This window comes from Oncorhynchus mykiss, chromosome 2 (assembly GCF_057628025.1).
Source record: "Oncorhynchus mykiss isolate SJ-2025 chromosome 2, ASM5762802v1, whole genome shotgun sequence".
Classification (NCBI taxonomy): Eukaryota; Metazoa; Chordata; class Actinopteri; order Salmoniformes; family Salmonidae; genus Oncorhynchus; species Oncorhynchus mykiss.
This window is the reverse complement of record NC_143023.1, coordinates 100,903,628-100,925,292: the sequence shown is the minus strand read 5'-3', so window position 1 is coordinate 100,925,292 and position 21,665 is coordinate 100,903,628. Positions and strand designations below refer to the sequence as shown.

The 21,665-nt window shown below is 41.7% G+C and overlaps 1 protein-coding gene across 2 annotated transcripts in view; it reads left to right on the top strand.

Moving 5' to 3' along the window:
- The window catches only part of pkp3a (plakophilin 3a), a 56,831-nt gene extending 37,589 nt beyond the window's left edge, over window positions 1-19,242 (top strand). For both annotated transcript variants that reach the window (XM_090214271.1, XM_090214264.1), the window contains 8 exons: window positions 231-405; window positions 2,133-2,250; window positions 2,480-2,644; window positions 3,053-3,235; window positions 3,776-3,929; window positions 4,301-4,496; window positions 9,085-9,172; window positions 16,612-19,242. In XM_090214271.1, the coding sequence (XP_090070397.1) occupies window positions 231-405; window positions 2,133-2,250; window positions 2,480-2,644; window positions 3,053-3,235; window positions 3,776-3,929; window positions 4,301-4,496; window positions 9,085-9,172; window positions 16,612-16,653 (1,121 nt within the window). In that variant the 3' untranslated portion in view covers window positions 16,654-19,242. The remainder of the gene's footprint in view (window positions 1-230; window positions 406-2,132; window positions 2,251-2,479; window positions 2,645-3,052; window positions 3,236-3,775; window positions 3,930-4,300; window positions 4,497-9,084; window positions 9,173-16,611) is intronic.
- Window positions 19,243-21,665: the final 2,423 nt, after the last annotated feature.

The window sequence follows — 21,665 nt, the reverse complement described above, 5'->3', positions numbered from 1 at the left end:
GTCCTACGAGACTGGTCATAGTGGTAACACACTACACGTGTTTGCTAGTTGATATTGTCAACAAAATACGTATTTACCTGAAAAAGATACCAGTTGACGAGTTTACAACGAGAAAAGTATGTTATGAAGATGCAATTTGCCCGCTGAGAATCATGCTTTCTACGATGTGTTTGTGAACCACCCTGGGCCCACTTTACTGAGCGTGCGTGTCTCTCTGGGTTTTCTGTCAGGTATTCTGTGGAACCTGTCATCCAAAGACAACCTGAAGGAGAAACTAGCCAAGGAGACGCTAGCTGAGCTCACAGAGACGATTCTGATCCCGCTCTCAGGAAGTGGAGACACTGAGGTCATCCAGCAGAGCCCCTCTGAGGTTGACATCTTCTACAACACCACCGGATGTCTCAGGTACAATACACTATAGTATAGTACAGTATAATACACTATAGGATAGTACACTACAGTACACTATAGGATAGTACAGTATAATACACTATAGGATAGTACACTATAGTACACTATAGGATAGTACAGTATAATACACTATAGTACACTATAGGATAGTACAGTATAATACACTATAGGATAGTACACTATAGTACACTATAGGATAGTACAGTATAATACACTATAGGATGGTACACTATAGTACACTATAGGATAGTACAGTATAATACACTATAGGATAGTACACTATAGTACACTATAGGATAGTACAGTATAATACACTATAGGATAGTACACTATAGGATAGTACAGTATAATACACTATAGGATAGTACAGTATAATACACTATAGTACACTATAGGATAGTACAGCATAATACACTATAGTACACTATAGGATAGTACAGTATAATACACTATGGTACACTATAGGATAGTACAGTATAATACACTATAGTACACTATAGGATAGTACAGTATAATACACTATAGTACACTATAGTATAGTACAGTATAATACACTATAGTACACTATAGGATAGTACAGTATAATACACTATAGTACACTATAGGATAGTATAGTATTATACACTATAGTACACTATAGGATAGTACAGTATAATACACTATAGTACACTATAGGATAGTACAGTATAATACACTATAGTACACTATAGGATAGCACAGTATAATACACTATAGGATAGTACAGTATAATACACTATAGTACACTATCGGATAGCACAGTATAGTATAGTACAGTATATTACACAATAGTACAGTATTTATTAGCTATAGTACAGTGTAATACACTATAGTATAGTACAGTATAATACACTATAGTACACTTTAGGATAGTACCGTGTAGTACACTATAGGATAGTATAGTATAGTACAGTATAATACACAATAGTACAGTATTATAAGCTATAGTACAGTGTAATACACTATAGTATAGTACAGTATAATACACTATCGCACATTACAATATAGTACAGTATAGGGTAGTACAGTATAATACACAATAGGATAGTGCAGTATAGTACATTATCGTACACTACAGTATAGTGCACTATAGTACAGTATTATAAACTATAGCCGTGGAATACACTATATTATAATACACTCTAGTACACTATAGTACACTATAGTACAGTGTAATACACTATAGTACAGTAAAATACACTATAGTGCAGTATAATACACTATAGTGTAGTATGTACAGTACACTACATAGTTCACTGCAGTATAGTACACTAGTATAGTACACTATAGTACACTATATAGTTCACTGCAGTATAGTACACTATAGTACACTGGTATAGTACAGTATAGTACACTACATAGTTCACTGCAGTATATTACACTAGTATAGTACACTATAGTACACTATATAGTTCACTGCAATATAGTACACTAGTATAGTACACTACATAGTTCACTGCAGTATAGTACACTATAGTATACTAGTATAGTACACTTTCTGTTATTCTTGTTGTTCTTCTCATTCTTCACATAATTTTTCGGGTAAGGACACTGTTCTCACCTACACTATAGAGTTCCATGTCAGCTCTGATTTCTGTTTGACTATCCCGTCCCTGACCTCTCACCCTACTGTCCCCAGGAACCTCTAACCTCTCACCCTGCTGTCCCCAGGAACCTCTAACCTCTCACCCTGCTGTCCCCAGGAACCTGAGCTCAGTGAATGAGAAGACCAGACGTCAGATGCGCGAGACCAACGGTCTGGTGGATGCCCTGGTAGGATACATCCAGGCCTCGGTACAGGATGGCAAGGTGGAGGAAAAGGTGAGGCCAAGCACATTGTAGAATAATCATTTCATTATCGATTGGATATATATATATATAGTGCCTTTCCAGATGCTCAAAGCGCTTTGCAACGAAAGGGGGAACTCACCTCAACCAATAATTTCCTACCTAGGTGATGCCACAGCAGGCATTTTGCACCAGACCCCTTACCACACATCAGATTATCTAATTTGAGTATGGACCTAATCATTTTTCTGTATGTTTCCAGGGTGTGGAGAACTCTTTATGTGTCCTGAGGAACCTCTCCTACCAACTGTACAGTGAGATCCCGCCCTCAGCCCAGCTACGTCTGGAAGGACCAACCAGAGGCCAGGAAACAAGCAGGAGTGAAGCCATTGGTTGCTTTACCCCTCAGAGCAAGAAAGTCAAAGATGTATGTATCTCACTGTCAATCCTCTTATAGTCTTCTGGTCCTCCTTCTTCCGTCGTCGTTGTTCTTCAATGTTCTTGTTCTTCTGTCAGTTTAGCAGTTGAACCTTAATTGTCTTAATTAATGGTGTTCAGAATGACCCTAATTGCCCTAATTAATGGTATTCAGAATGACCCTAATTGTCTTAATGATATTCAGAATGACCCTAATTGCCTTAATGGTGTTCAGAATGACCCTAATTGTCTTAATGGTATTCAGAATTACCCTAATTGTCTTAATGGTATTCAGAATGACCCTAATTGTCTTAATGGTATTCAGAATGACCTTAATTGTCTTAATGGTTTTCAGAATGACCCTGTCTGTGTGAAAATGTAACTCCTTTATCACATTGACTCCTTTCCCTTCTGTCAGAGGAAGAACCAGGACATGGCTACGTTCACGGAGGTGGCCCGCGTACCCAAGGGTCTGGAGTGGCTGTGGCACCCCCAGGTGGTGGGGCTGTATAACAGCGTGCTGCAGGGCTGTGAGAATAACTCCACTACCCGCGAGGCTGCAGCCGGGGCTCTGCAGAACATCACCGCAGGAGACAAGAGGGTGAGTGTTGAGAGTTGCCCATGCCAATGGGCGATTCAGCAGCCAGAGCAAGATGTGATTGGGGTTACAACGTACAGTAACTTAAGTAGGTTGGGAACACTGTCTCAACACTATTAGAAAATAAGCTGTCCCCTTTGAAGAACCCTTTTGGTTCCAGGGTTCCAGGTAAAACACCTTTGGGTTCCATGTAGAACCCTTTCCACAGAATAATCTACGTGGAACCCAATAGGGTTCTACCTGGAACCAAAGGGCTCCTATGGGGACACCCTAATAAGCCTTTTGGAACCCTTTTTTATGAAGGTGTAGAATGACCTCTCTCTCTCCCAAGAGAGGGAGCAGCTCCAAGTCAGATCACTGACATGGATCAGGTTGATAACTCTGTCCAGAAACATGCCCTATCCCAGACACTTGTGGGGATCTGAAGATTTGAGCAAATCTATGGGGGTAGGGTTTGTTTATGGACAAGGCCAAATACAGCATTTAAAGTGTTCTTGACTTGGACATACCTTTCAATGAATCTCTCTCTCTCTCCATCCTCAGTGGGCGGAGGTGCTGAGTCATGTGGCTCTGGAGCAGGAGAGGATGCTTCCTGTGATGTTGGACAAACTGAGGACCAATAATGACCTGGAGCTGAAATCCCTCACCGGCTTCCTCAGAAACCTGTCACGCCATGCCAAGGACAAGAACGCCATGGGTCAGTAACCATAGACAAAATATGTGTGTAACGCAGTAGTACCTTTGACCTTTGACCCACTTCAATACAAAAGTAGTTGTAATTTTGTCACAGATGGGAAATTGGTTGCGGCATACGGTTTCTTATTAAAACATGACATCACGAGAACAGCAGATCTTGGCAGAAATCAGACTTTCATGAATATTAGGGATTGATTTCATGGCAATGTGAGATTTGCATTAACATTTGCATTGCACATGTGGAACACAAAGTTAGAATTTGTCCTTGAATGACATATAAGCGAAACCAGCTGGGGGGGGCATTTATTTCATGTTAGAGCAAGGACCAACAACACAACTACAGGTCAACCAATAAAACGTTCCTCTCTCCAGCCACAAAGGTAGTGAACAACCTGGTGACCGAACTGCCTGCTGACGGTCAGCAGAAGGAGCCGTCGAGCGATGTGGTGGTCAACATCTGTGGAACGTTGAACAACCTGGTGACCTCCAGCTCCATCGCAGCCCGGGACATCGCCTTCTTCGACGGGCTGCAGAAACTAGTGGCCATTAAGAACTCCCACGACAGCAGGTATGGAATGGAAGGAATATTGGTAGCAATGTTTCTGCTGGTATTTAACCTGGTGTGTAACAGAAACTGGTGGCCTGGCTTCCCGAGTGGCTCAGTGGTCTAAGGCACTGCATCACAGTGCTAAGCTGTGCCGCTAGAGATCCTGGTTCGAGTCCAGACTCTGTCGTAGCTGGCCGCGACCGGGAGACGCATAATTGGCCCATCGTCATCCGGGTTAGGGTAGGGTTTAGCCGGCAGGGATGTTTTGGGATGCTTCTGGGATAAGCGGGCATTGTGTCAAGAAGCAGTGTGGTTTGGTTGGGTTGTGTTTCGGAGGATGAACGGCACTCAACCTTCACCTCTCCCGAGTCCGTACGGGAGTTGCAGCGATAGGACAAGACTGTAACTACCAACTGGATACCATAAAATTGGGGAGAAAAAGGGGTAACAAAAAAACAACTCCCACGACAGCAGGTATGGAATGGGAGGAATATTGGTAGCAGTGTTTCTGCTGGTATTTAACCTGATGTTTAATAGAAACTGGTGGCCATTAAGAACTCCCATGACAGCAGGTATATGGAAAATGAGTAGGAATGTTGTGACCAAAGATTTTACTGACCACGTGATTTGACCAGGAAATGTCCAGGGTTTGAGTGTGAATGGTAATAGTAAAGGCGAGAGTAGACAGCCCTGTCTCGTTCTGCAACAGCGAGGAGTTAGACTTGTTATTATGCATACAGGCTCTCTGCTATACTAGTGCCTAGAGTTTTTGCTGGTCAGTTATTATGAGTGATATCCATTCAGATGGCCACTTCCTCACTACTGGTCCCCATAGTAACAGTGTTTCCTAGAGGAGTGGATACGGAATAAAATTTGCATACTATATACCACCTTTCAGACAATTTGGTAACACATTTCCCGAGCATTTACCCAGCCCTGTCTGCCTGTCCCTGCCCCAAGCCCACAGATGTAGTATTATGAGGCCATGACTGAAATGAGAAAAATAACCTTCTCTTATAATGCTCCTTGGTCTTGGAACAAGCTACAAAATACGGTAAAGCTGGAGGATTAATGTTTTGTCTTGTGTAGTGTGTACACACTGACTACTTCCTGTTGACATCTTGCCAGGTCCCCCTCAAAAAATAGTATTCCCCCCACCCCCTGGTTAAGTAAAGGTTAAATAAAAGGTGAAATAAAAATACAAATAAATGGGTAGAAACAATCGAGACATACAGTGCCTTGCGAAAGTATTCGGCCCCCTTGAACTTTGCGACCTTTTGCCACATTTCAGGCTTCAAACATAATGATATAAAACTGTATTTTTTTGTGAAGAATCAACAACAAGTGGGACACAATCATGAAGTGGAACGACATTTATTGGATATTTCAAACTTTTTTAACAAATCAAAAACTGAAAAATTGGGCGTGCAAAATTATTCAGCCCCTTTACTTTCAGTGCAGCAAACTCTCTCCAGAAGTTCAGTGAGGATCTCTGAATGATCCAATGTTGACCTAAATGACTAATGATGATAAATACAATCCACCTGTGTGTAATCAAGTCTCCGTATAAATGCACCTGCACTGTGATAGTCTCAGAGGTCCGTTAAAAGCGCAGAGAGCATCATGAAGAACAAGGAACACACCGAGCAGGTCCGAGATACTGTTGTGAAGAAGTTTAAAGCCGGATTTGGATACAAAAATATTTCCCAAGCTTTAAACATCCCAAGGAGCACTGTGCAAGCGATAATATTGAAATGGAAGGAGTATCAGACCACTGCAAATCTACCAAGACCTGGCCGTCCCTCTAAACTTTCAGCTCATACAAGGAGAAGACTGATCAGAGATGCAGCCAAGAGGCCCATGATCACTCTGGATGAACTGCAGAGATCTACAGCTGAGGTGGGAGACTATCAGTCGTATATTGCACAAATCTGGCCTTTATGGAAGAGTGGCAAGAAGAAAGCCATTTCTTAAAGATATCCATAAAAAGTGTAGTTTAAAGTTTGCCACAAGCCACCTGGGAGACACACCAAACATGTGGAAGAAGGTGCTCTGGTCAGATGAAACCAAAATTGAATTTTTTGGCAACAATGCAAGACGTTATGTTTGGCGTAAAAGCAACACAGCTGAACACACCATCCCCACTGTCAAACATGGTGGTGGCAGCATCATGGTTTGGGCCTGCTTTTCTTCAGCAGGGACAGGGAAGATGGTTAAAATTGATGGGAAGATGGATGGAGCCAAATACAGGACCATTCTGGAAGAAAACCTGATGGAGTCTGCAAAAGACCTGAGACTGGGACGGAGATTTGTCTTCCAACAAGACAATGATCCAAAACATAAAGCAAAATCTACAATGGAATGGTTCAAAAATAAACATATCCAGGTGTTAGAATGGCCAAGTCAAAGTCCAGACCTGAATCCAATCGAGAATCTGTGGAAAGAACTGAAAACTGCTGTTCACAAATGCTCTCCATCCAACCTCACTGAGCTCGAGCTGTTTTGCAAGGAGGAATGGGAAAAAATTTCAGTCTCTCGATGTGCAAAACTGATAGAGACATACCCCAAGCGACTTACAGCTGTAATCGCAGCAAAAGGTGGCGCTACAAAGTATTAACTTAAGGGGGCTGAATAATTTTGCACGCCCAATTTTTCAGTTTCTGATTTGTTAAAAAAGTTTGAAATATCCAATAAATGTCGTTCCACTTCATGATTGTGTCCCACTTGTTGTTGATTCTTCACAAAAAAATACCGTTTTATATCTTTATGTTTGAAGCCTGAAATGTGACAAAAGGTCGCAAAGTTCAAGGGGGCCGAATACTTTCGCAAGGCACTGTACCTAATTTTACTCCCATGATAAGGATGCTAACATCTCCAACTAGGACAATGTCTACTTGATCAGCCCAGGGTATATCATATTTACTGGCCCTGGTACATCATATTTACTGGCCCTGGTATATCATATTTCCTGGTCCTGTTATATCATATTTACTGGCCCTGGTATATCATATTTACTGGCCCTGGTATATCATATTTACTGGCCCTGGTATATCATATTTACTGTCCCTGGTATATCGTATTTACTGGTCCTGGTATATCATATTTACTGTTCCTGGTATATCATATTTACTGGCCCTGGTATATTGACTGGTAGCAGGTATATCATATTTACTGTTCCTGGTATATCATATTTACTGGTCCTGGTATATCATATCTACTGGCCCTGGTATATAATATTTACTGTCCCTGGTATATCATATTTACTGTCCCTGGTATATCATATTTACTGGTCCTGGTATATCATATTTACTGTTCCTGGTATATCATATTTACTGGCCCTGGTATATTGATTGGTAGCAAGTATATCATATTTACTGTTCCTGGTATATCATATTTACTGTCCCTGGTATATCATATTTACTGGCCCTGGTATATTGATTGGTAGCAAGTATATCATATTTACTGTTCCTGGTATATCATATTTGCTGGCCCTGGTATATCATATTTACTGTTCCTGGTATATCATATTTACTGGCCCTGGTATATCATATTTACTGGCCCTGGTATATCATATTTACAGGCCCTGGTATATCATATTTACTGTTCCTGGTATATCATATTTACTGTCCCTGGTATATCATATTTACTGTTCCTGGTATATCATATTTACTGGCCCTGGTATATCATATTTACTGGCCCTGGTATTATCATATTTACTGTCCCTGGTATATCATATGTACTGTCCCTGGTATATCATATTTACTGTTCCTGGTATATCATATTTACTGTCCCTGGTATATCATATTTACTGTCCCTGGTATATCATATTTACTGGTCCTGGTATATCATATTTACTGGCCCTGGTATATCATATTTACTGGCCCTGGTATATCATATTTACTGGCCCTGGTATATCATATTTACTGTTCCTGGTATATCATATTTACTGGCCCTGGTATATCATATTTACTGGTCCTGGTATATCATATGTACTGGTCCTGGTATATCATATTTACTGGCCCTGGTATATCATATTTACTGGTCTTGGTATATCATATTTACTGTTCCTGGTATATCATATTTACTGGCCCTGGTATATCATATTTACTGGCCCTGGTATATCATATTTACTGGCCCTGGTATATCATATTTACTGGCCCTTGGTATATCATATTTACTGGCCCTGGTATATCATATTTACTGGCCCTGGTATATCATATTTACTGGCCCTGGTATATCATATTTACTGGCCCTGGTATATCATATTTACTGGCCCTGGTAGATCATATTTACTGTTCCTGGTATATCATATTTACTGGTCCTGGTATATCATATTTACTGTTACTGGTATATCATATTTACTGGCCCTGGTATATCATATTTACTGTTCCTGGTATATCATATTTACTGTTCCTGGTATATCATATTTACTGTCCCTGGTATATCATATTTACTGTTCCTGGTATATCATATTTACTGGCCCTGGTATATTGTATTTACTGGCCCTGGTATATTGATTGGTAGCAGGTATATAATATTTACTGTCCCCCAGTGTATTGATCGGTAGCAGCTTTGATTAAATATAATTTTTATGTTGTCTCTCTTGTAGCCCTGGGAAGCTGAAAGCATCCAAAGCAGCGGCCACAGTCCTCAGCAACATGTTCCAATACAAGAAGCTGCACAAGGACTACAAACAGGTGAGAAACACCCCTGGAGAACGGTAGAGAGGAGGATCATAGACTACTAGAGAATGGTAGAGAGGAGGATCACAGACTTCTGGAGAATGGTAGAGAGGAGGATCACAGACTACTGGAGAATGATAGAGAGGAGGATCATAGACTACTGGAGAATGGTAGAGAGGAGGATCATAGACTACTGGAGAATGGTAGAGAGGAGGATCACAGACTACTGGAGAATGGTAGAGAGGAGGATCACAGACTACTGGAGAATGGTAGAGAGGAGGATCATAGACTACTGGAGAATGGTAGAGAGGAGGATCATAGACTACTGGAGAATGGTAGAGAGGAGAACCATAGACTACTGGAGAATGGTAGAGAGGAGGATCACAGACTACTGGAGAATGGTAGAGAGGAGGATCAAAATCAAATCAAATCAAATGTATTTATAAAGCCCTTCTTACATCAGCTGATATCTCAAAGTGCTGTACAGAAACCCAGCCTATAACCCTAAACAGCAAGCAATGCTGGTGTAGAAGCACGGTGGCTAAGAAAAACTCCCTAGAAAGGCCAAAACCTAGGATGAAACCTAGAGAGGAACCAGGCTATGAGGGGTGGCCAATCCTCTTCTGGCTGTGCCGGGTGGAGATTATAACAGAACATGGCTAAGATGTTCAAATGTTCATAAATGACCAGCATGGTCAAATAGTAATAATCACAGTAGTTGTCGAGGGTGCAGCAAGTCAGCACCTCAGGAGTAAATGTCAATTGGCTTTTCATAGCCGATCATTAAGAGTATCTCTACCACTCCTGCTGTCTCGAGAGAGTTGAAAACAGCAGGTCTGCGACAGGTAGCACGTCCAGTGAACAGGTCAGGATTCCATAGCCGCAGGCAGAACAGTTGAAACTGGTGCAGCAGCACGGCCAGGTGGACTGGGGACAGCAAGGAGTCATCATGCCAGGTAGTCCTGATGGCATGTTCCTAGGGCTCAGGTCCTCTGAGATAAAGAGAGAAACAGAGAATTAGAGAGAGCATACTTAAATTCACACAGGACACCGGATAAGACAGGAGAAGTACTCCAGATATAACAAACTGACCATAGCCCCCAAACACATAAACTACTGCAGCATAAATACTGGAGGCTGAGACAGGGGGGGCCAGGAGACATCCGATGATACCCCCGGACAGGGCCAAACAGGAAGGATATAACCCCACCCACTTTTTCAAAGCACAGCCCCCACACCACTAGAGGGATATCTTCAACCACCAACTTACCATCCTGAGACAAGGCCGAGTATAGCCCACAAAGATCTCCACCACGGCACAACCCAAGGGGGGGCGCCAACCCAGACAGGAAGATCACGTCAGTGACTCAACCTTCTCAAGTGACGCACCCCTCCTAGGGACGGCATGAAAGAGCACCAGTAAGCCAGTGACTCAGCCCCTGTAATAGGGTTAGAGGCAGAGAATCCCAGTGGAGAGAGGGGAACCAGCCAGGCAGAGACAGCAAGGGCGGTTCGTTGCTCCAGAGCCTTTCCGTTCACCTTCACACTCCTGGGCCAGGCTACACTCAATCATATGACCCACTGAAGAACTGAGTCTTCAGTAAAGACTTAAAGGTTGAGACCGAGTCTGCGTCTCTCACATGGGTAGGCAGACCATTCCATACAAATGGAGCTCTATAGGAGAAAGCCTTGCCTCCAGCTGTTTGCTTAGAAATTCTAGGGACAATTAGGAGGCCTGCGTCTTGTGACAATAGCATACGTGTAGGTATGTACTGCAGGACCAAATCAGAAAGATAGGTCGGAGCAAGTCCATGTAATGCTTTGTAGGTTAGCAGTAAAACCTTAAAATCAGCCTTTGCCTTAACAGGAAGCCAGTGTAGGGAGGCTAGCACTGGAGTAATATGATCACATTTTTGGGTTCTAGTCAGGATTCTAGCAGCCGTATTTAGCACTAACTGAAGTTTATTTAGTGCTTTATCCGGGTAGCCGGAAAGTAGAGCATTGCAGTAGTCTAACCTAGAAGTAACAAAAGCATGGATAGTTTTTCTGCATCATTTTTGGGCAGAAAGTTTCTGATTTTTGCAATGTTACGTAGATGGAAAAAGGCTGTCCTTGAAACAGTCTTGATATGTTCCTCAAAAGAAAGATCAGGGTCCAGAGTAACGCCGAGGTCCTTCACAGTTTTATTTGAGACGACTGTACAACCATTAAGATTAATTGTCAGATTCAACAGAAGATCTCTTTGTTTCTTGGGACCTACAACAAGCGTCTCTGTTTTGTCCGAGTTTAAAAGTAGAAAGTTTGCAGCAATCGACTTCCTTATGTCTGAAACACAGGCTTCTAGCGAGGGCAATTTTGGGGCTTCACCATGTTTCATTGAAATGTACAGCTGTGTGTCATCTGCATAGCAGTGGAAGGTAACATTATGTTTTGGAATGACATCACCAAGAGGTAAAATATATAGTGAAAACAATAGTGGTCCTAAAACGGAACCTTGAGGAACACCAACATTTACAGTGGATTTTTCAGAGGACAAACCATTCACAAAGACAAACTGATATCTTTCCGACAGATAAGATCTAAACCAGGCCAGAACTTGTCCGTGTAGACCAATTTGTGTTTCCAATCTCTCCAAAAGAATGTGGTGATCAATGGTATCAAAAGCAGCACTAAGGTCTAGGAGCACGAGGACAGATGCAGAGCCTCAGTCTGATGCCATTAAAAGGTCATTTACGACCTTCACAAGTGCAGTCTCAGTACTATGATGGGGTCTAAAACCAGACTGGAGCATTTCGTATACATTGTTTCTCTTCAGGAATGCAGTGAGTTGCTGCGCAACAGCTTTTTCTAAAAATTTTGAGAGGAATGGAAGATTCGATATAGGCCGCTAATTTTTTATATTTTCTGGGTCCAGGTTTGGCTTTTTCAAGAGAGGCTTTATTACTGCCACTTTTAGTGAGTTTGGTACACATCCGGTGGATAGAGAGCCGTTTATTATGTTCAACATAGGAGGGCCAAGCACAGGAAGCAGCTCTTTCAGTAGTTTAGTTGGAATAGGGTCCAGTATGCAGCTTGAAGGTTTAGAGGCCATGATTATTTCCATCATTGTGTCAAGAGATATAGTACTAAAACACTTGAGTGTCTCTCTTGATCCTAGGTCCTGTCAGAGTTGTGCAGACTCAGGACAACTGAGCTTTGAAGGAATACCCAGATTTAAAGAGGAATCCGTAATTTGCGTTCTAATGATCATGATCTTTTCCTCAAAGAAGTTCATTAGTTTATTACTGCTGAAGTGAAAGCCATCCTCACTTGGGGAATGTTACTTTTTAGTTAGCTTTGTGACAGTATCAAAAATACATTTCGGATTGTTCTTATTTTCCTCAATTAAGTTGGAAAAATAACTGATGTTTGTCCTCTGACGTCCTTGGGTAGGCAGAGGGAGTCTGGAAGGGCATCAAGGAATCTTTGTGTTGTCTGGGAATTTATAGCACAACTTTTGATGCTTCTTTTTTTTTGTTCTGAGCAGATTATTATATAGTCAGATTTGATTAAATATAACAGAACAGTTGACCTAGAATGACATTCACTCTCATAGGATGGGTTGCCAAAAATAACTAACTGAAAGCCACGTCCCCCTAATAAGCCACGAATATGACTCGATTGAGGTATACAGTATGTCACTGTGCTTCTATGGCTATATGCACCAATGGTTAATAATGAGTAGTGAGGGGGATTTCTTGTATGATTCCTCTCCTTTTCCTGTTCCTCTATTTTCAACTACAGTAACTACAAGGCTGTCTGTCTTCTCTTGTCTGGTAGGGGAATCAGAGCTGTTTATCTGTCACGCACACACACACACACACACGCACACACACACGCACACACACACACACACACACACAGACATACACACACACACACAGACATACACACACACACACAGACATACACACACAGACATACACACACACACACACACACATACACACACACACACACACACACACACACACACACACACACACACACACACACACACACACACACACACACACACACACACACACGCACCTGCACGTCAAGTAAATGATTAGTGCTTATCTATAATATACAGTTGAGAAACAATCCACTAAAACAGTCCCCTCATAGTGAATGGATGACTGGAAAACCCAACCCTCATTCCTGTGTCTGCACGTGTGTCTGCACGTGTGTCTGCGGTAGTGCACCTATGTCTGTTGTGCATGTTTGCCTTGAGGATGGGAGAGGGGGGGTCCATTAACCAGCCTTGAGGATTGGGGGGGGGGGGTCCATTAACTAGCCTTGAGGATTGGGGGGGTCCATTAATTAGCCTTGAGGATTGGAGGGGTCCATTAACCAGCCTTGAGGATTGGAGGGGTCCATTAACCAGCCTTGAGGATGGGGGGGGGGGGGGGGTCCATTAACCAGCCTTGAGGATGGGAGAGGGGGGGGTCCATTAACCAGCCTTGAGGATTGGGGGGGTCCATTAACCAGCATTGAGGATTGGGGGGGGGGGGGGGGGTCATTAACCAGCCTTGAGGATTGGAGGGGTCCATTAACTAGCCTTGAGGATTGGAGGGGGTCCATTAACCAGCCTTGAGGATGGTGGGGGGTCCATTAACTAGCCTTGGGGATTGGGGGGGGGGGGGGTCCATTAACCAGCCTTGAGGATGGGGGGGATCCATTAACCAGCCTTGAGGATGGGGGGGTCCATTAACCAGCCATGATGATTGGGGGGGTCCATTAACCAGCCTTGATGATTGGGGGGAGTCCATTAACCATAACCAGCCTTGAGGATGGGGGGGGGGGGGGTCCATTAACCAGCCTTGAGGATGGGGGGGGGTCCATTAACTAGCCTTGAGGATGGGGGGGGGGGGTCCATTAACCAGCCTTGAGGATTGTGGGGTCCATTAACCAGCCTTGAGGATTGGAGGGGTCCATTAACTAGCCTTGAGGATGGGGGGGGGGGGGGGGGGGGGTCCATTAACCAGCCTTGAGGATTGGAGGGGTCCATTAACTAGCCTTGAGGATGGGGGGGGGGGGTCCATTAACCAGCCTTGAGGTTTGGGGGGGGGGGGGGGGGGGGGGGGGGTCCATATTAAAATAAAAATACTTCCCTAACTGTTCCTATTTCCTGTAGTCTGTATGTTCACACACAAAGACACCCAGGGAGTGGCTTGCTAGAATGATTGCTGTTTAGATGGTGGTCTGCCTCGCCTAAAGGGTGCAGCTCTCTCTCTTTCTCTCTGTGTGTCTCTCTCTCTCTGTCTCTCTCTGTCTGTGTCTGTCCCTCTGTCTCTGTCTCTCTCGATGCTCCATCGCTCGCTCACTCTCTCTCAATTCAATTCAATTCAATGGGCTTTATTGGCATGGGAAACATGTGTTAACATTGCCAAAGCAAGTGAGTTAGATAATATACAAAAGTGAAATAAACAATAAAAATGAACAGTAAACATTACACATACAGAAGTTTCAAAACAATAAAGACATTACAAATGTCATATTACGTATATATACAGTGTTGCAACGATGTACAAATGGTTAAGTGTACACAAGGGAAAATAAATAAGCATAAATATGGGTTGTATTTACAGTAGTCTCTCCCTCTCTCACAGGGCATTTCCTGATGAACAAGTCCGAACACTCCTACTATATTTAACTCCCTCAGTACCTGCAGAACTATTTCAACAGTTTCATCTTACAATAATCTATTCAAAACATTGATTGGTAGCAGCTATATAATATTTACTGTCCCCCAGTGTATTGTCATGTCTTTACTATCATTAAATTAAGACTTTTCGTTTTTATCAAAGATTCTCTGTAATTAGCATTTCGTGATGAACTAATCAGGCAAATGTAATTAACTAGGAAGTCGGGGCACCAAGGAAAATATTCAGATTTCAAAGTTATAATTTTAATAATAATACAACTTTTCAGATCTTTTAATATCTGATCAATTAGCCTTCTTAATTAATGAATTATTTATTTACCTCACGTTAGTCTCATTCCAAACGTTGTAAATTGTTGGTTATCTGCACGAACCCAGTCTTCACTATGAGTCATCCATACATCAATTGTCTTAAATCATTTATTTACTAACTAAGTAATTCACAGAAATGCATAAACAAACAGTAGATAGTTACAAGGAAATGATAATGGAGTTTCCCTAGTGGAATAAACCGGCATCGCGGCTTGGTGTACAAAAGGGAAGTGGGGGTCGACTGAGATAAGACAACACACAGTTGATAATTATAACAATTGAAATGCTAATCCTTTGCACATGAACGCTCACTCATTCGGGAACAATTGTAATAAATATATATATTTACGCTCAGTGTGTCGTTGTGATCTCTGTTGAAAAGTTTGTTTCTGTTGGAGAGTTTGTCCATCTCTCTCTGTCTGGTTTAAATGGATACTTCAGAGTAACATTCAGCGATGTTGTTGTAGAATGGATGTTTCGGCGGTTGTCGATTCTTTGCGTCTCAATGATAACAAATTCCTAGCTGAAGACTAGTAATTAATATCAAAGACTTGTTCTTATTCTATCGGTATCGATAGTCTAAGAGTTTAACCACGTGGTATGGTTAAAAGATTCAGCAATCACTCAAAACATGGCCCTCTCGTTATCAAAGTAAGCTGGTCTGCAACTTTTGTCCTTTCGTAATTGAGAGAAACATGGTCTCCTGAGAAATTCTCAAAGTACGGGTTTTATTCGGGAGTTGCAGAAAAGGCTGTCTCATGACGCCAGGTCCGAACTGGGCTCATGGGCGGTCCTCTAATTTAGTTAAACTCAAAAGGGAATTGGAGTTTCCTTCATTAAACAGTCCAAAATCACATTACACAATTTTACAAACAGTATCCTCTTCACTCATCCATCTTATACAACAATTAGATTTAAACCTCATATCTGATGCTATTATATAAACAGCGTTATGGTGATGTGGCTGTATTGTCTCCCATGAGTGTCACAAACTGGTACCAAACGGACCAGTTCGTAGCTGGATTCTTCAACGATCTTTTTTTTATACCTTCTCCAGAACATAAATTGTGTTCGAACCTCAAGTTCTGTGAGGTGGAAGAAATTCCTTTGTTTCTCTATGAAAATTCACTCTGTCTCTATATTGTGGCCATGAGGAGATCATCTCCTCCAGGATTTTTCGACCTCTCTCTGTCAGCAGCCTGTGTGTAGGAGGCAGGGAGAGTGGGGGTGGGGCTTGCTGTACCCAAAAAGGGTAACGTCATGACAGTATTGATTGGTAGCAGCTATATAATATTAACTGTCCCTGGTGTTTAAATATTACAGTTTTGTCTTGTATCTTGAAAGAACAGTCAAACTGAAAGCCTACAACACAATGCCAAGTGGACAGCGTAACAGTTTGAGATCATCCTTCAGATATATGTCCTGACAAAATGTCTCTCATGTTTGTGTTTTACAGAAAGGATTCACACGACCTGACTTTGCAGACGTGACCATCTAAAAAGGAACTCTCTTTCTGTCAAGTGGCTGGAAACACGTGAACACTTCAGTGATCAAGGACCGTCTGTCAAACTGAGAACATGGAGTTAGATGGACTACACTATAGAGTTAGATGGACTACACTATAGAGTTAGATGGACTACACTACAGCGTTAGATGGACTACACTACAGAGTTAGATGGACTACACTACAGAGTTCGATGGACTACACTACAGAGTTAGATGGACTACACTATAGAGTTAGATGGACTACACTACAGAGTTAGATGGACTACACTACAGAGTTAGATGGACTACACTACAGAGTTAGATGGACTACACTATAGAGTTAGATGGACTACACTATAGAGTTATAGAAGGACTACACAATAGAGTTAGATGGACTACACTATAGAGTTATAGATGGACTACACCCTTGTTTTAATGCCGTATATGTATTCAATGCTGTATGTTTGAATGTTTTATGTTGAACGCTGTATGGACTTCATGGTGGATTCAGGGACTTTTTTTTCTCTCAATGCAACAAATCATACTGCTGTAACTAATCATGACTCTTACAGTTTCTCCTGCCCCACCCAGAGATGGTTTGGCATCAATCCCAAAGACCTCTGTGCGCCGTTATGTTAACCTGGTCCCAGATCTGTTTGTGCTGTGCAGCCAACTCCTATGGTCATTGTCACAAGACGGCACACAACTGATCTGGGACCAGGCTACTATTTTGTAGCTTAACACTGACTTGGTACCAAAGCAGCTGTTACAGCCCCCACCCATGGCTGACTACAGATAGCAGCTACTGTAAGGGACGGCTTGCTCTGTGGAATGAAACTGTTCTCTTTTATACCATCACTGGTGCTTGTACTAAAGTGGTTGAATTATTGTTGTTGTTCATTGTGTTTTTGTATTCGTTTTTTTTTGTGTTGTCTAGGGGGTTTATTTCTCAGACAAAACCAGAATATCACGGCGTTATAATGAGTTATAAACCAGAGTAATCACTGAGAGTTACAGTGAGACATAAATTAGAACTTGAATGAATGTTTTTATGAATGTGTGGGGGAAAAACGGAACTACTGACACCTGCATGAATGTCCTGGAATTATGATTCAGCTTTACAGGAACTACTATGAAGTAGCCTACATGTTGAATATAGATTTATAAATGGATCCTTTCTTGTTTTCAACAACGTTAGTTTTACAAGTTAAGCGGATTTGTCATATCAAACTCATATGTCAATGCAATGTTTTAAGTTGATCACTTGCCATGACATACTGTTTGTTTTAATGTCTGGGGTGTTGTCATGTATTTTATGGATTAAGGCAACAAACATAGTCCAATATTTATGTTTTTAAGGCTTTGGGGGGAGGGGGGGGGGGGGGGGGAAGCATGCATTCGTTGTTATTCTCTTTAAGGGAATGCTGCGATATCGGATTTGTATCTTAAGCATAATGTAAATATAACATGTTTTGTAAACAGAGCATACAAGTGCAATGGGGTCCCAAATTATTGACATCCTTGATAAAGACGAGTAAAACTAACGGTCTAAAAGACATAATTCATATACGGAGCTATTATTTTATTATTTTATACTATACTGATACAACACCACAGGTGGGCGTGGCCAAAGTGCTCTGTTTTCATGTCATCTGACCACAGCACTGGTTCCAATCCAAGTGCCAATGCAGTTTATTCAACTCCAGGAGTTTACATTTGTTGGATAACAGTCAATACTACAGTAGAAAAATAAGTCTATATATGATGTGAGCAAATGGCGTGAGGAGGTAAGGCAAAAAATAGGCCATAGTAGCAAAGTAATTACAATTTACACTGGAGTGATAGATGTGCAGAGGATGATGTGCAAGTTTGAATTGAAGAGGGCCAGTCCATAAATGCAGATGAAGGATATCAAAGATCTGGAAAGATTCCGTATGGAGGAACAGTCTAAGATCCCTCCCAATGTATTCTCCAACTCATAAAACATTTTACAGAAAAGCTCAGTGCTGTTATCCTCGCAAGGTGAGGTATTGAAAGGTATTGAAAACGGGTGTCAATAATTGTTTTATTACTTGTTAACAAGATCTGTTTGTCTGAGCAATTGTAGTTGTATTCATTAGTATAATTTCCCACATTTTTTGGATCATACAATATTGCATTTTACATTTTACAATGATTTTATAGAGTCATTTTTGCTCATCTTTATCAAGGGTGTCACTAATTGTGGACCGCACTGTATTTAAATAAGACGTTCCTCCTGAAAGGTCTTTTGTTCAACTCTATTTTTGGTATTGATATATATATATATATATTCAATGGGTAAATATAAAGCAAATTTATATATTTGAACTCTATTCTCTTCGTAAAGTATGTTCTAATGAATATTGGTATTAGAATAACATGAATGTTTTGATAAAATATATTTCATGCGTTGACATCTGATCTGCTGTGTCTATAATTGGACCATGAGACTACGCTTAACTCTGTCTACCATATGGAAAACCTATTTTTTTATTTTCACGTTGTGCTTTTTAACTGTTCACTGTGGATGTGTGTCAAATACACATCATATTTTATAACTAATAAAGACCAAGTAATTAAATGGGTTTTGTTATTGAGATTTCATATCAACAAGGGTCAGTAGTTTTTCTTGACCAAGTTGCCTGACTAACAGTTGACCAACTTACCTGACCAACAGTTGACCAAGTTACCTGACCAACAGTTGACCAAGTTACCTGACCAACAGTTGACCAAGGTACCTGACCAACAGTTGACCAAGTTACCTGACCAACAGTTGACCAACTTACCTGACCAACAGTTGACCAAGGTACCTGACCAACAGTTGACCAAGGTACCTGACCAACAGTTGACCAAGTTACCTGACCAACAGTTGACCAAGTTACCTAACAGTTGACCAAGTTACCTGACCAAGTTACCTGACCAACAGTTGACCAAGGTACCTGACCAACAGTTGACCAAGTTACCTGACAAACAGTTGACCTAGTTACCTAACAGTTGACCAAGTTACCTGACTAACAGTTGACCAAGTTACCTGACCAACAGTTGACCAACAGTTGACCAAGTTACCTGACCAAGTGAGCTGACCAACAGTTGACCAAGTTACCTGACCAAGTTAGCTGACCAACAGTTGACCAAGTTACCTTACCAACAGTTGACCAAGTTACCTGACCAAGTTACCTGACCAACAGTTGACCAAGTTACCCAACAGTTGACCAAGTTACCTGACCAAGTTACCTGACCAACAGTTGACCAAGGTACCTGACCAACAGTTGACCAAGTTACCCAACAGTTGACCAAGATACCTGACCAAGTTACCTGACCAACAGTTGACCAAGGTACCTGACCAACAGTTGACCAAGTTACCTGACAAACAGTTGACCAAGTTACCTAACAGTTGACCAAGTTACCTGACTAACAGTTGACCAAGTTACCTGACCAACAGTTGACCAACAGTTGACCAAGTTACCTGACCAAGTTAGCTGACCAACAGTTGACCAAGTTACCTGACCAAGTTAGCTGACCAACAGTTGACCAAGTTACCTTACCAACAGTTGACCAAGTTACCTGACCAAGTTACCTGACCAACAGTTGACCAAGTTACCTGACCAACAGTTGACCAAGTTACCTGACCAAGAGATCAAGATCCATTTAGATTTATTAGAAATACCCTCTGAAGACCAGTTTTTTTTTTAGATTTATAAGGATGGCAATGAGTGACTATATTTGAAATAATATTATTAGTTTGGGCCCTAGTTTTTCCTGTTCAGGTCACGTGTTCAGGAAAAACGGCTGCTCTTTCATAACAGGATGAAGCTGCGCCATGCAGAAGACTGCCAGTAGTCGTGTTTGAAAGCATCAATTCTGACAGACTGACTGATCTACATATCAACCCTTGCATCCAAAATAATGGACTCATTATGATTTTGTAGATCAGTGATTCTGAACAGGTGGTGAACTGCAATTGAGTAAAATGGTGGCTCTCAAACACTACTTGTGAGTTTTCAGCCCTGTCCTTTTTATGCAAAAAGCTGGTGCTCAGAGAAGATGGAATTATACAGTTCAAACCTCTAAAGGGTTAACCTTTATATCTGGCCCAACATCCTGGATTAACTCATAGCAGTGATATATGTGCAAAGAGCAAACAACAAGCTGCACAAGAACTCACTACTGTAATGGTCCAGGTTACAAAGTGACTCAGTGCCTCACTACTGCAATGGTCCAGGTTACATAGTGACTCAGTGACTCACTACTGTAATGGTCCAGGTTACATAGTGACTCACTACTGTAATGGTCCATGTTACATAGTGACTCACTACTGTAATGGTCCAGGTTACATAGTGACTCACTACTGTAATGGTCCAGGTTACATAGTGACTCACTACTGTAATGGTCCAGGTTACATAGTGACTCACTACTGTAATGGTCCAGGTTACATAGTGGCTCACTACTGTAATGGTCCAGGATACAAAGTGACTCAGTGACTCACTACTGTAACGGTCCAGGTTACAAAGTGTCTCAGTGACTCACTACTGTAACGGTCCAGGTTACAAAGTGACTCACTACTGTAATGGCCCAGGTTACAAAGTGACTCAGTGACTCACTACTGTAACGGTCCAGGTTACAAAGTGACTCACTACTGTAATGGCCCAGGTTACAAAGTGACTCAGTGACTCACTACTGTAATGGTCCAGGTTACATAGTGACTCAGTGACTCACTACTGTAATGGTCCAGGTTACAAAGTGGCTCAGTGACTCACTACTGTAATGGTCCAGGTTACAAAGTGACTCAGTGACTCACTACTGTAATGGACCAGGTTACATAGTGACTCACTACTGTAATGGTCCAGGTTACAAAGTGACTCAGTGACTCACTACTGTAATGGTCCAGGTTACAAAGTGGCTCAGTGACTCACTACTGTAATGGTCCAGGTTACATAGTGACTCACTACTGTAATGGTCCAGGTTACATAGTGACTCACTACTGTAATGGTCCAGGTTACAAAG